Raw genomic sequence first — 15879 nt, forward strand, 5'->3', positions numbered from 1 at the left:
TTCCACTTGACCCTTACTCCCGGTCTCTGATTGGCTCATCAATCGGTGGGCGTGTAAATGACTTTCCGCAGATGATGTTAGCAAGCTAAGCTGACGTTTTGAAATTCAGTGTAGGGGCAAAGTGCTGTTGGTCAGCTTAGAGTTGGCGCTTTAAGAAGCTAATTTTTCTACATATTATTTATAGCGTCTCATAGGGAGGATGGCTTCGGGCGGAGAGTAAGTAAAACTAAGGCAGTTTGTCATTGTGTGCGTATATTAAGAGTTATTTAGCAAGTTCGTTAGCAACCGTCGCAGTTTAGCCTCTAACCCGGAGCTAGCTAGCGGAGCTGGTGATGGCGAGGACTGATCAGTTAAAACAGCTAGCTGATTTGCATATAATATGGCCTCTAACTGAGCTTTATATATAGATAATCGTTTTCATTTTTCATGCTTGCGACCCCGCTTTTCTCTGTAAACACAGCCTGCTAGCCAAGACGGCCCGTTAATGCGCTAGCTTGATTAGCTTTTTTTAGCTAGCAGACCATACTGAGTCATTCTCTGGGTAAGGCTTTGGCCTACCGGCATTAAGCATGTTTATGTCAACCGAGAAGTCATTGTTTGACCGTCTCTCCAAATGTGCTAACAACAGAACATAAATTTAGATTATTTCTTATAAATATATTTGATTTACACTGACTAGCTGTGTTTTTGTACCTTCACTAGCTCGCTCGCGTGAACGCGTTTTTTATTATTTTAATTCAACAAACCAACAAGGAGCTCGCTTGGCTAGATCCGCGTTAAAAGCTGAACCTTAGCGTCAAGTTTATTGCATAAATTACCGCAATAATTCCGTTCACTGAAACAGCTTAACCTGCTTTATTTTCAAACTAAACCTCACTGTTTTTCTGCCTCACTGTGGTTATTGTTAGCTGCTGTAGCTCGCTTTAGGTTAAAGCCGAAGCATTTGCTGTGTCATTCGGACATCAGACACGGCTAGTGTAACTAATACAGCTTGTAGAGACAAAGTAGCTCATAGCTAGTGTTCAGTATAGATGGCCATCTTGTAATAGGATTTACACTTTCATATTGCCCTGATATCACGTTATTTATTACTAATTCCTGCGTTCTGAATTGGCTCGATATCGTTAAAGCTAATGCTAACACTTGCTAGCTGTTGACAGTGTTGCTCACACAGAACGGCCTCGAAACCTCTAGGTCCGGTACTGAATATGTCTAGTAAAGTCTGTGTGGTAGAGCACAAGCTAACACGTTTTTCCACACATTACAGGTCTGTTTCTTTATTAGCCAGCCCAATAGCGAGTGTGTTGGTGATTATTGCGGCGGTGTACATGTCGGCCGAGCAGGTTTACTGCGCCACTCAGCCCGGTGTGTAGGAGCTCGGCTTCTGTACAAACTACTCATGTGTCGTTCACTAACGAGTCGACTCTCAACGCTCGCTTAAAAGAGTCGACTCCCTCCTGAACGACTCATCGGGAGTTTGTACAGAAGCCGTTCTCCTAGACGTGTATAAGCTGTTTTTGTTTCCAAATGTGTACTCTTGCAGTGTAATTTAATCAATAATTACTTCAACATCTGAGAGGTTGGTTACTGTAAACGGATAGATGTATGTTTGAGTTTCAGCTGTGTGAATGAGACAGCATGACAAAGAGGATCATACGATGGATCTTTATAAAAGGCAATGCAAAGTGGTAATATTTAATGAAAGGTAGAGAATGATCTGACTGTAGAGCAACAGCAATAATTAGGCAAAGAACAACAATCAATGGTCATAATACCGCAAACTTTCCGGTTAAGGCGATAATATGATAATGATCCGTTTGGAAGTCGGCTCTTGTCGGTGAACCGAGCCAAAGGATCTGATTCACTGAAAAGATTCGGATTTCGCGAGTAGAAACGTCTAGAGACGAACACGATCTCCATAAAGCAGCTGTTCGTGCCACATGTGGATTTCACACAGCGGTTTTCGTTTCAAATGAAAAACATAAGTTTGTGAATTTGACTGAATTGACAAATGAAACTGTCTCGGTTTTTTTTTTCTTCTTTTTCTTTATTATTATTTTTAATATATATAAATAGTCGTGTCTTTCATTTTCGGTTTCAGTGAAATATGTTGATCATGCCAAGTTCTGATCTGTTCATATATTTGAACTTGTTCATTTATATCCTTGTTTGTTGGCTAGTATGTGAATATTATTTTATCCTCCACCTTTTCTTCCCCACAGATCTAAAAATGATGATCTTTCTACTGCCATTCTAAAACAAAAGAACAGACCCAACAGGTTGATTGTTGATGAATCCATCAATGAAGATAATAGTGTGGTCTCCCTCTCTCAGGTATGCCCTTGTCCAACTCAATCTTCTGTTTTGGTTTTAAATTCTACACCATTCAGACCTGGTATTAACACCTGTCTTGGGTGATCCAGTCACAGGTGTACAGCGCAAAGTGCATGTGTGTCAGATGCTTCTTGGAGAAGCTTGGTTATGTAACATTACCACTAGTGCACCCTGATGCAACCAAAAACCTTTCTCCACTAAAAGTGCTACTTGTCCACTAAACGGAAAATTATTGACAGTGTGACAATCCTTTTATTAGATCCTTTCCTACCGGTACTCTAGAAATGCATTGCTTGTTATAGAATTAAAATGTTTAGTATTTAAATCAGTTTGAATATTAATGAGCCTTTTTGAAATTTTTTTTTACCACCACACAGAACAAACAAAGGCTGTAGTGCTACTTCACTAATATGAAAAACTACAAGGATGTAATTATACTAATAGCAATTTAATATAGTAGTTTGTTTGCTCATGGTAATCTGCTAGCTTCATGGAGAAATATTTATTTTAAGCACCTCAAACACCTAGTTAGGCAGAATCCCAAATGGCTTAAAATTTCACTCAATAATATAAGCTCACTCACTATGGTATCCTATGATGGTGTTGCCGAACCTGAGCTATATTCCCAATAGAACGTCATTTGGGATTCAGCCACGTAGCAATAATGTATCTTGTCTGAAAGTAATGAAGTAAAAGTGCATTTTGCCTTTACAGATTTCCTTAAGAGTAAAAAAAAAAATCCCCTAAAAAACCCTACTTGCAAGTATGATTTATTCCAAAATTTACTGAAGTTACTGCCCACCTTAACAGACAAAATAAAGGAATGCTTTGTCACGAAATCTGATCAGTCAGTCACTGGAGACTGGATGAAAGTGAAGAATGTAAACAGCAAGCCTTTTCCACTTGTGATCAGATCACCAGAGATGGATGTTCGTCCGAAGTGTTAACCGGGCCTCTGATATTGATGCAATGTGTCACAATTGCAGGCCAAGATGGACGAGCTTCAGCTTTTCAGGGGAGACACTGTGCTGCTGAAGGGCAAGAAAAGGAGGGAGACCGTTTGCATCGTACTGTCTGACGATAGCTGCTCTGACGAGAAAGTGCGCATGAACAGGGTGGTGCGCAATAACCTCAGGGTTCGCCTCGGAGATGTCATCAGGTAACACTGTTGTTAAATATTCTTCAGTAAGTTTTAGTGTTTTTCAATACTACAGTTGAAGCCCTTAGTCTTGCGATCAGGACGTATATGTAAAGATATCCTTTGTGGCTAAACATCCCAGGACTTTAACCTTTTTTTATGATTTCTTTTGTTAGCATTCAGCCATGTCCAGATGTGAAGTATGGGAAACGCATCCATGTTCTGCCCATTGATGACACAGTGGAGGGAATCACTGGCAACTTATTTGAGGTGTACCTGAAGCCTTACTTCCTAGAGGCTTACCGGCCAATCCGTAAAGGTAAATGTTAGATATGTTTGTTTTTATTTTATACATTTAAAGAAATAAATTTTGTTGTCTTAATAGAACACACATAATTGCATGTTTTGTGATGGTCTGATTTTGCTGATTTCCCCCCCAATAGGCGATATCTTCCTGGTGAGAGGAGGCATGCGTGCTGTTGAGTTTAAAGTGGTGGAGACTGACCCAAGCCCTTACTGTATAGTGGCTCCTGACACTGTCATTCACTGTGAAGGAGAACCTATTAAGCGTGAGGTAAGGGTAGTGTACAAGTTCAGGATCTGCACATCCACACCACATTAAAGCATAGCTTCTTGACCGTAGTTTTCGAAACATAGCTCCCTGCACAGATCCAGCTAATCTTTGCTGATAATTAGAGCCATGTGTACTGGAACCAAAGCCTGTGGTCTCTAGGAAAGATGCAGGGAGCCATGTATTCTAACATTTAATTAGAACAAAAGGCATTTGATAGGTTCCTGTTGTCGATATTACCATTAATACATATGCAGGTTGGGCAATATTATTGTGTAATAGGTCCAAAAAAAATGCTGTGACGATGCTGGTCAGTTGCAGTTGTTGTGTGGGCATTCTCGTGCTTGAAGACTGCTGTAATGCTGATACTGCTGCTCTATTTTTAGGCTGCACCCCAGGTACTTGACTGTCTAGAACTTGGAACATTTTGCATTAAGTGGAAATGACAAATTATCCCTAAGGTCATTATGCTGTGCAGGAACATCCTTTTTTTTTTTTTTTTTTTTTTGGTACCGTTGCAACATGTCAGAGTAATAATAGCACAGTAGATTTTGTAGCGCTGCATGAACGCATTAATTGTACTGAAAGTACAAAGTAGGTACCAGTATTTTAATGGCAGTAGTCTAGGGCCATCCAATCAGAATCTCTAACTAATACCCATCTTAAGCACAAATGAATTTTTTCACTATTTAACATCATAATTCAGAAAGCAGCCTTGTGGATGAAGGCTTTTGTTCAAAGCAACTGGTTACACACCTACAAGATCATAAATCTCAGTAGGCACTGGTTCAAAGGTCTGCACATACACTTTTTTTTTTTTTTATATATATATATATATATATATATATATATATATATATATATATATATATATATATATATATAAAAGCAATCACAGGTAAACTCTGTCAGCGTGTTTTGTGGTTTATCTAGTCATGTCTGTTATACTGCCTCATTACTTTAGTACTAAGCAAAATAAAAATGTCTACCAAAAACAAAACAATCTGGCATCAGTTTTTAAACCCTCTGGATCTTTTGGGCCTCCTCGTTGCCATAAAGCCACACTGCTAGGCCCTACTTCTTTTTTGAAAACTTTTTTTCCTGGGGCATTCTTTGCTTTCTTAGGGCGTTATGTATTGTAAGGTGTTGGCAGTGATGGAATTTGATAGTGTATTTGAGATGATATTTGAAAATGTATAAAAGCCGCATTAAACATAAATGTGATTTGTGTCAACAGGATGAGGAAGAATCTCTGAATGAAGTAGGCTACGATGACATTGGAGGTGTGAGGAAGCAGCTGGCTCAGATCAAAGAAATGGTGGAGCTGCCACTCAGGCACCCAGCACTCTTCAAGGCCATCGGTGTGAAAGTAAGTCATCGAGCATTTTAAGACATAGTTTTGATCTCAGGTTTGAGTGATTTATTAATTGATTTATTTTGTGGCTCAGCCTCCCCGTGGTATTCTTCTGTACGGACCCCCTGGAACTGGAAAAACTCTGATCGCTCGTGCTGTTGCAAACGAAACTGGAGCATTCTTCTTCCTGATCAATGGTAAAATATTTATGAACCTTGAAGTCCTAATTTAAAGGAACTTAATCTTTGTAGATATTGCTATGTTCCTATGTTCTCACCTCTATAGGCCCTGAAATCATGAGTAAACTGGCTGGTGAGTCTGAGAGCAACCTGCGTAAAGCTTTTGAAGAAGCTGAGAAGAACGCTCCTGCCATCATCTTCATTGATGAACTGGATGCTATTGCACCCAAGAGAGAGAAGGTGAGACACTGTAACGTTATTGCCCTCATTGTTATAGTTATTGCCCTCATTGGTGATGAAATAAATTTCTGGACTATTGACTTCCTTTCACTAGTGGTATATGGATAAGCAAATTAACATTAATGTTGGATTTATATTTTATTTAATGTGTACTTTTTGTTACAATTTCATGGCCTTTTGGCTTTGAGTTGCTATAAAGGGCTGGGTTTTGTGCTCCTGTATTGAGCAGTGGATGTTTCTGTGGTGCAGTAATCTGATCTGTCCCTGTCTCCTCAGACTCACGGTGAAGTAGAGAGGCGCATCGTGTCTCAGCTGCTCACCCTGATGGACGGACTGAAGCAGCGGGCTCACGTCATCGTCATGGCTGCCACCAACAGACCCAACAGCATTGACCCAGCTCTCAGGAGATTCGGTGAGCTTGCTAGAAGATTTTTAAAGATAATTTCTTCAACAGTGTCCTTTGTTAAAAGCGCTATACAAATAAAACTGAATTGAATTGAATCAACTTGTGTGCCATGGACCACCACCCAAATAATTTCTGCTTAATAGTCTTATGGTGGTGCCTTTGCACTGATGGATGAGGTAACCGGAGGCTGACAAATTTTACATTATACGGGATGGGCTATAGTTAGTAATTTACAAAGTAAATGTTGGATGTGATTTGTTGATATTTTACATTTATTATGGTTAATTGTTGATCTCTAGGCTTGGATATTTTCTATAAAAGGAGTCTAAAGGAAATAATTATCATTTAAGTTGTCGATAGTTCTGTGTAACTTGATGATACTCCCCTCATGCCATCGCCAATCCTGTGTTATGTTCATGCCTCTCTGACTGAATTCCAAGCCCTGTCGTTCAAATAAATTGTTGAGTGTTTTAAAGGAATGAAGTTACTGAAGTTAAGTGTGACTAAAGTTACAAACCTGACGTTACAATGATTTCAAGTTCGAATAGCCTTTTTTATTTAGAACACTGTAATTTTATTATAGGATGTCAACGATTTATTCACTCCTCTTACAGGGCGCTTTGACAGAGAGGTGGACATCGGCATTCCTGATGCTACAGGAAGACTGGAAATCCTGCAGATCCACACTAAGAACATGAAGCTGGCTGATGATGTTGACCTGGAGCAGGTTTGTGTCTTGTCCTATCAGAGTGAATATTTTGGGTAGTCGTTTGGATTTAGTAGTAAGACAGGTACAGAGAATTCCATTTTTAATATGACTTTGATGCACCAGAATGCTTTTAAAGGAGTTTATCTAAGCCAAGAGCTTGATTTCATTTTTTTTTTTGTGGTAAAAACCAGCCAGTTGTGCAACTTCTATTTCACTGCTAATCAATGATGTGCGGTATTCAGGTTGCCAACGAGACCCATGGTCATGTGGGTGCTGATTTGGCTGCCCTCTGCTCAGAGGCTGCACTGCAGGCCATCCGCAAGAAGATGGACCTCATTGACCTGGAGGATGAGACAATCGACGCAGAGGTCATGAACTCCCTGGCTGTCACCATGGATGACTTTAGGGTATGAAGACTGTTTTTTACAATTGAGTGTGTACTGTAATCTGTACTATGATCAAGAAATGATCATCTAGCCCATTAAAAATTGGGTTTAATAATATGGAAGCTCCAATTAAGTCCTTGCTGTTGCTTTGCAGTGGGCCCTGAGCCAGAGCAACCCATCAGCTCTGCGTGAGACTGTGGTTGAGGTGCCCAACATCACCTGGGAGGACATTGGTGGACTGGATGATGTCAAGAGAGAACTGCAGGAACTGGTGCAGGTAATCCAGTGTACCTCCAACTTACCTCGTACTCCATGCAGGTTCTTGGGACTCATAAGACTTGTAGCCTTGTCTGCATTGTCTGTGAGTGTTAACGTATCTCTTGTTCCTTTCAGTACCCAGTGGAGCATCCAGACAAATTCCTGAAATTTGGTATGACTCCATCCAAGGGTGTGTTGTTCTATGGGCCGCCAGGTTGTGGTAAAACCCTCCTGGCCAAGGCCATTGCCAATGAGTGCCAGGCCAACTTCATTTCCATCAAAGGCCCTGAACTGCTAACCATGTGGTTTGGAGAGTCTGAAGCTAATGTTCGTGAGATCTTTGATAAGGTGAGAGAGACTTGCATCTAGAGAGTAAATGTTTTTCCTGACACGATATTCAGGTTTTCCTAGATTCCTTTATCCTTAGTGAATGGTGGAGTGATTTATCTTGTATAAAATATATATTATATTTATATTATCGTATATTATTTCTTCCCCAGGCTCGTCAAGCTGCCCCCTGTGTGCTCTTCTTTGATGAGCTGGACTCCATTGCTAAAGCCCGTGGTGGAAGCGTGGGTGATGGCGGTGGAGCAGCCGACCGTGTCATTAACCAGATCCTGACAGAGATGGATGGCATGTCCAGCAAGAAGAATGTCTTCATCATCGGCGCCACCAACAGACCGGATATCATCGACCCTGCCATCCTCAGGCCTGGTCGTCTGGACCAGCTTATCTATATCCCACTGCCCGATGAGAAATCCCGCATGGCCATCCTTAAAGCTAACCTCAGGAAGTCTCCAATCGCCAAGGTTAAGAAAACAACAAGGATTATTCAGAGCTTTAGTCATCATGCGTGATTTTAAAAATACAAGCGATTAAAAGATGTTATGCTGAATGTAGCAGTGACTGTGCAGTCACTTAAAAGTATAGTCTTAAAAGCATAGTCAGGTTGTGAGTCTTTGCATGTATGTTTTTGTAACCATGCATTCTCTGACTCCAGGATGTAGACCTGGACTTCCTGGCCAAGATGACCAATGGCTTCTCCGGCGCTGACTTAACAGAAATTTGCCAGAGAGCCTGCAAACTGGCTATTCGTGAGTCCATTGAGAATGAGATCAGGAGGGAACGTGAGAGGCAGACAAACCCATCAGCCATGGTGGGTCACTTTTTTTATTTTTTATTTATTTATTTATTTATTTTTAAACCGTGACTTCAATTCAGTGAGCTGCTTGGGCTTTTAGCAGTTACGCGCATTTTTCTGTCTTTATATTCAGGAGGTGGAGGAGGACGACCCAGTGCCTGAGATCAGGAAGGACCACTTTGAGGAGGCCATGCGTTTCGCCCGTCGCTCCGTCAGCGACAACGACATCCGCAAATACGAGATGTTTGCACAGACCCTGCAGCAAAGCAGAGGCTTCGGCAGCTTCAGGTAAAACCCTTTCATAGCAAGAACACGTCACTATATTGGAAACAGTAAATCATTTCATAGTGGGGGTCATGAGTATAGAAAGTAATTGGTATAGGAACAGGCAATGATATTAAGTGCTTTTTAGTTCTTCCCTTGAAATATTTAGCTGCAGTCTGATTAATATGGCGCTGTTCTAGTTAATTAGCAGACCTCTCTTTTGTCCTCTCTTAGATTCCCTTCTAGTAATCAGGCAGGAGGTGGACCAAGCCAAGGTTCTGCAGGTGGCAGTGGAGGGAACATCTTCAACGAGGACAACGATGATGACCTTTACGGATAATTTGGATAAATGTGACCACATGGCTGATCTCTTCAGTGCAGGCCACCATGTACAAAAATGAAACCCAACTGATAAATTCCACATTTTTAGGACTTTGTGCTTCTTTGATGTTTTTTCCTTTTTTATATATTATCCTCCTCCTCTTCTCTCTTCTCCCTGTTGGAAAAAAAAAAAGCATGTAGCTGCTTGTATTTTGCTCTGGTTTGTGAAAGGATTATTACTGCAGAATCTTGATCCTACTGTACTGTTGGTGGGGGCCAGTTGAAATGAATAAATACACCTGTTAGACCGGCTTCATTCATTCTTAACTTCACGATCTCTACAAGCAGCTTTAGCAACAGGATGCTAGCCTGTTGAAAGATTACAAAATGGGGGAAAGTAATTGCTAATTACTTCATTTTTTATGAATGTAGCATATGTATTACAAGTTTGAAAATGTTAAAAAAATAAATAAAGTTCACAAAATGGCCCCAACTGTCACATGTCTACAGAGTATGTGTATATTGTGTTCTACCACAATTAATACATTGTAATTAATTTGTTTAAATGGTTATTAAACAAATGATGAAATCCTTAGGGCTGAATTACAACTTAATGATCCATAGGTAATTTTAGTCCATCATATTTTTCCATCTTTTATCTCCCATCAAAGATCTTCAAGCATGATCATGATTAATGACCTTTTACTATGCCATGATAGATTATGTTTAAAATGGACAGGGTCAGCCAAGAGAGTAAATTAAATAGACAAATGAATAAATTTGTAGTTAGATAACTGAGAATTTGTAGCAGTAGAAAGCATGATCTCGCACATGCTTCATAATCCATGTTCTTATATGAATGTACAGTACAAGTTCACTCGGTGCACATCTTAAAATAGGTTTACTTGTGGGCACTAGGAATTGGAGAGGGCTAAATTTGGGAGAGGTTATGCCTAGGATATTTGGAGATGGACCTAAAACCAGCAACCCTGTTCCAATTATGTGGCAGGTTTGCTGTTAATTATTTGCAAGTGCTTTCTGTTTTAGCGTAATAAATGAAACTGCAGTGATGGCATGCCAGTTAAATGTTGTTTTTCCTCAATCTGGTCAGTAGTATTTTGGTCAGGTGAACACACTTTTTGGAATTAAACTGAACACTACTTGTGCTGTCCACCTTGTTATCTAGATTTTTAATTGTATGTATATATTTTAGCTACTGCAAGGTTTTAGCTCAAAGTCCAGTCTAAAGGGAATGACACTGATCCAGTGGTTGTAAAATTTTGGACCAAGGTTTCAGCTTTTTTTTTGTGCTCAGCAAGTACTGGAGGCGAACAATATTGCTAAGATGGTGAAAAGGCAATTTTGGTGCGTGCTGATATGAGACTCAAAATGGGAGGGGTCAGAGGTTATTTTGCGCTACAGAGAATGGTTTAAATTTAATTATAACTTTTAAAAAATAATTTAAAAACTTGCTGGTGTTGAGTTTTAGGAAACTGATATTCATCCACAGTTTTACGTCATGAATACATGCTGTAGAGAAGGTGGTGGCAGGGATGTAGTAGAGTCCTTGTCATTTCAGACACATATAAATGTGGTCCCAGTGCCAGACTGAAAGGATTCAGAAACATAGCTGTTATCTAGAAAGGAATGAACCGTGAAGCTACAACCATTTTCATCCAACCAGGAAAGGTTAAAAATATAATATAACTTATCTGCATCTTACAACAGCACTCTTTCTTGATTCTGATTGGTCAGGGGGTGTTGATTAATTTTCTGTAACAGTAGCTCTGACAGTAGTTCTGAATGCAAGACAAATCACAGGATTTTTAATAACGCACTCGTTCTAATATATTATAGTGACAATTTACACAGGACCTTGTATGGCAGATGCTCCACATAAACAGATTTAAACATCTGTAAATGTTGATTTTTTTTTTTTTTTTTTTTGGATAATTGTGTAATTGGTGAAGTTTTCTGTGAGATGATTATTTTAGTGTTGGAAGGAGTCTCCTGTATCAGCACTTTGTAACACTCTAACTTTGCATCAGGATGTATCTCACCACCCCATCACTGATTATTTTTCCATAACAGCTTGCCCTGCTGTGTTTTATTACTTACATAACATCACTTTACCTGCAATATTATTTGTCACTTTAATTCAGTGTATCCAGTTTCATGAATTTTTCATGGATGTAATGGATTTTTAAAGCTGAGAGGCAGTTTGTAATGGACCTTTGTCTACTTCCTTTTCATTTAATACTATGGACTTGCTGGATCAGGATAATTAAATGAGAAGTTCTTATGGAGAGCATGTGCTAGGCCTAAGTCTACTCAGGTCTTTAGACATTACATCCAGTCTGCTTTGTGTTGTTTTATACCATCCTGTGTAGTTTTTGGTTTGTAGTTTTAGACACTAACCCTGTCTTAAAGGATTATGCAGTCCCCTGTACAGACTTGTGTGCATCACGGTGGACAAGAAACATCAATATTCCTCACGGATTGAGTGACAAAATGTACCTGATGTGAAAGAAACCCGCCAGCAGGGGGCGCTGAGCAGCGCCACAACAGCTACTACATACACACCTAAGCCTCCTGTTCTCTCAAATCCATATTTATCCATGCTGTATCTGCCTAGGATGGGCAAGACACCTAAAAATAAATGGTTAACCTAAAAACATAGTCAACTTTAAAGAAAAAGTCAACTTTTAAAAGAACACAACTTTTATAAAGAAGTCAACTTTAAATAAAAAGTCAACTTTAAATAAAAAGACAATGTAAACAGCCAACTTTAAATAGTCAGCTTTATATATATATATTATAGAATTCAATTATAGAAATCAAGCTAAATTCATATCAAATTATGTGATATGTATCAAATTAACACAAAGTAGGTGATACTTTAAATATTTGGGGTGTTGTACAGTTGTTGTTGTTAATGTTGTTGTTGTTGTTTTACAGGTGTTACACTTATTTTTAACACAGACAAAAAAAAGTTTGCATTTTTAATTTTTTTCATCCTAAATCATATTATTCAGTAACTGCTATGATAATAGAAAATGTATGTGGTTATGGGACCACCACCAAAACCTTCATTTCATTATGAGAGAAAATATTGTTTTCTTTAAAAAGGAAGTTTTGATAGTAATTTGTAAGGAAGAGTAAGTTGTTTAAATTGAAAATTTGGATTGTTTATTTTATACAATAAAACTTACTTATTTTCATGAAGGGTGCCAATAATTCTGGAGTCAACAGGTCACGGTTTTATAAGCACCGGCAACCTATCAGGTCACTAATATTGGGCAGTTAATGAAATGAAATAGTCATGAATTCAAAAAGATCAATTTGTTTTGCTTCAAGTGCACAAAAAAATCTATTTAAGTTGTTGAAAGCGGCAAAAGATCAATTTTAAACTCTTAAAATATATTATTTAAAGCCATTTTAACTGTGTGGTGAACGGCCTCTTTGCTTCTAGATCACACAGCCATATTTAGAACATAATGTTGCATATCACAACAGAGGTAAATGTACAATCACACAGCTCTCCATCCAAACACACAGACACACTGTCATTCTCATAACTACAACAAGAGAGCTGTGACACAGCAGCTTACAGAGGCCCACTTGCCTTATGTGGTCAGGCAAACTCACTGTCTTAGTCATCCATCCCACACAAGGGGAAAATCTCTGCTGGAACATTTGAGAGAACTGTTTAAGTTTATATGTCAGGTAAAAGATTAACAATCCAATCATATTTATAACATGCTGCATCTGTAAATATCCTGCTGTATGACCAGGATCAGCTTTTACCAAGAGTGAATATTAATTAATGTTTACTGGTATTAATATTTAATGTTTCCTTGAGGAACGTATATTGTTTATTTTAAATAGGATATTTTCATAGGTCTTGACTCATTTAACCCCTCAACCTCCCAGGACTCCTATTCTTCACTCTCATATCTACATACCTTTCCTATTCATTTCACTTAATATGCATTTCACATAATATGAGTAACTGAATATATTCCATTTAATAATTCAAACGAATATATAAATAATTGATTTTTATTGGATTTAAAAGCAGGATATTCATTCCTTTTTCTGTTTGACTGATTGAGTGGTTTCAGCTTCTTGATCATTGTTGGGAATGAAACTATCACACTTGAAATACATTATATAGCCAAAAAGCATGTGGACACCTGACCATCACACCCATCATATGTACTTTTTGAACATCCCATTATAGATTTAGTCCCCCTTTGGTGTTTTAATAACCTTTTAATAACCTTTTAATGTTTTAATAATGCATTCCAATTCATCACAAAGGCTGAGGCTTTGTGCAGGCTGTTCAAGTTCTTCCACTCCAACCTTCACAAACCATGTCTTCATGCAGCTCGCTTTGTGCACATGGGCATTGTCATGCTGGAACAGGTTTGGGCCTCTTAGTTCCAGTGAAGGGAAATTCTTAATGCTGCAACATACAAAGACATTCTATACAGTTGTGTGCTCCAAACTTTATGGCAACAGTTTGGGGAAGAGCCATATATGGGTGTAAAGGTCATGTTTCCATATACATTTGTCCATATAGTGTATTTTTTAGTTTTTTAGTTGTAGTAGTCTAATGATTTACCCAGAAAAAGATGGGTTCCCTTTTCAGTCTGGTTCCTCTCAAGGCTTCTTCTTCCTCATGTCATCTCAGGGAGATTTGTCCTTGCCACGGGCACCTCTGGCTTGCTCAAAAAGCTGTGAAAAGTGCTATACAAATAAAATAGAATTGAAAATATTTAACACACAGTGCAACATGATGAGACTGAACCACACACTGGACTGGTGTATAAGCATAGAGTACATGGTTTTCAGGTCTGGTAATGGAATCCAGTTAATATTACATGAACATGCTGTGTTCTAAGAGTTAAGACTAAGATCAGAATCCTATGGTTATTGAATTGTAAAAATAAAATGCCCATTTCTGCTTATATTGAAAGTTTGCTTGATTTACGTCCACATGTTTGTGATTGTACAAATGCTGTTAATTTTACTCAATAAAATTGAGGTAATCAGTTTCCTGAAAAGTTTTAAGTAAACAATAACACGTTTAAGTCCTAGCTTGACAATATTTGAGTTAATCAAACAAAATGCTTTTAAATAGTTTTGTAGTTTAATAGTTTAATAGTTAAATAGTTTTTTAAGTACAAGTGATTTATTTGAGTGTAGTGAACTTAAAATGTAACCTGAGTTTTAGGTTAAATGGAATTAAATTTTGAATGTTCTCTAAACAACGTTTTAGACTCAATTACTGTAAAAAATAAATAAATAAATAAAAAAATTAGCAAAATATGCCAGAGTAAATAAGCAGATTCAAGTGGTTACTGCATCCACACAAAGATCCTCCAGGGTCCTGGTTTCAGTTGAACGTAACCAAAGAAAACCTTGCTATACACTTTATATCCACTTGCAAACCTTGCATAAATGAGGGTTCAGTATCACCATGCATGTCTTTTTGCTCTCTAATATGTTCACAAGATACTGATTAATGAACTTCTTTAACCTAGCTAGTACAGATTATGCCCAAGACAAGTAGAGCAGAGCATGTGCACCAGTGTGCAGCTGTGCATTCAGATTTCAACAGCTAGAATGAATATGATTTAATTAAAAGCTGACATGTGAACTCTTCTATAACAGACATGTCAAATAATTCAGTGAAATTGCAGTCCCGAATGTCATATAGCATTGAAATCCTGGCAACACTGTGCCCTCAGCCACATAATGGTGTAATACTGCAAACTGTCATCCAGTTTTAAATAAGGTGTCTGTTCACCAGGAGATTCCAACGCTGCACTTTCACTGCAAGGTAGGAATTTTCTCGAGTGTTGACAGCCATAGAGTGAACAACCTTGAATAATTGGACTATACCCAGAACTGTGCTGGAGGTCTCCTCTTCAGAGGCAAAACCAAGGCTTTCTGCCACAACCATATTGGTCAAGGTTATTGGAATTCTTCTTAGCTCAGAATTCGCCTTCGGGTTCTTCCTGGTGTGTTTTCTCACTTATTTTCACTCACGGGAAATTTGCTCTTGGAAATTCATATAATCTCACGATTCTCAGGTTGCTAGTGAAAGATATGACATTAAGTATGTTATAAGACCTTTAAGAATGCAAACATACATTGTTAAAAGATTATACAGGTTGCCATAAAACTTATTATTATATGCATAGTTTAATATTTAATGGGTTCATTTCAATGCAATTTATGTATATAGTGCTTTTAACAATGGACATTCAATAAGAGATTGAAGGGATGAATGTGAACATCTAGATGTGATCCTCTAGATGTTTGACTCGATATGACATTTTTCTAGCTACTTCTATTTTAAATCATTACAAATATTTTCTGACTATTTTAAAACACTATCAGAAATATTGCAAGATCTATTTGCTTTTATATAACCCTGAAAATGAAGTTAGAAAGAATGTCAGTTAGTAATTTAAGACAATATTCCTGTTTTGCTCTCAACAACTGAAGTTTCAGTCTTTCATTGTAGTCTGTTGCAGACTTTAAAGGTGTACAGTACATTTTTATGA

The 15879-nt window shown here is 38.2% G+C and overlaps 1 protein-coding gene across 1 annotated transcript; it reads left to right on the forward strand.

The window, feature by feature from the left end:
• Positions 1-52: 52 nt before the first annotated feature.
• vcp (valosin containing protein) lies at positions 53-9800 on the forward strand. The gene is made up of 17 exons (XM_026931312.3): positions 53-216; positions 2223-2334; positions 3321-3493; positions 3649-3791; positions 3916-4046; positions 5281-5412; positions 5492-5594; positions 5683-5816; positions 6093-6228; positions 6837-6949; positions 7174-7338; positions 7472-7594; positions 7711-7923; positions 8076-8384; positions 8576-8731; positions 8850-9004; positions 9215-9800. Exons 1-17 carry the CDS (start codon positions 200-202, stop codon positions 9318-9320), a joined length of 2421 nt encoding a protein of 806 aa, XP_026787113.1. The 5' UTR covers positions 53-199; the 3' UTR covers positions 9321-9800.
• The last annotated feature ends 6079 nt before the right edge of the window (positions 9801-15879 follow it).

The sequence above is a fragment of the Pangasianodon hypophthalmus genome, chromosome 24 (assembly GCF_027358585.1).
Source record: "Pangasianodon hypophthalmus isolate fPanHyp1 chromosome 24, fPanHyp1.pri, whole genome shotgun sequence".
In the NCBI taxonomy this organism is placed as follows: domain Eukaryota; kingdom Metazoa; phylum Chordata; class Actinopteri; order Siluriformes; family Pangasiidae; genus Pangasianodon; species Pangasianodon hypophthalmus.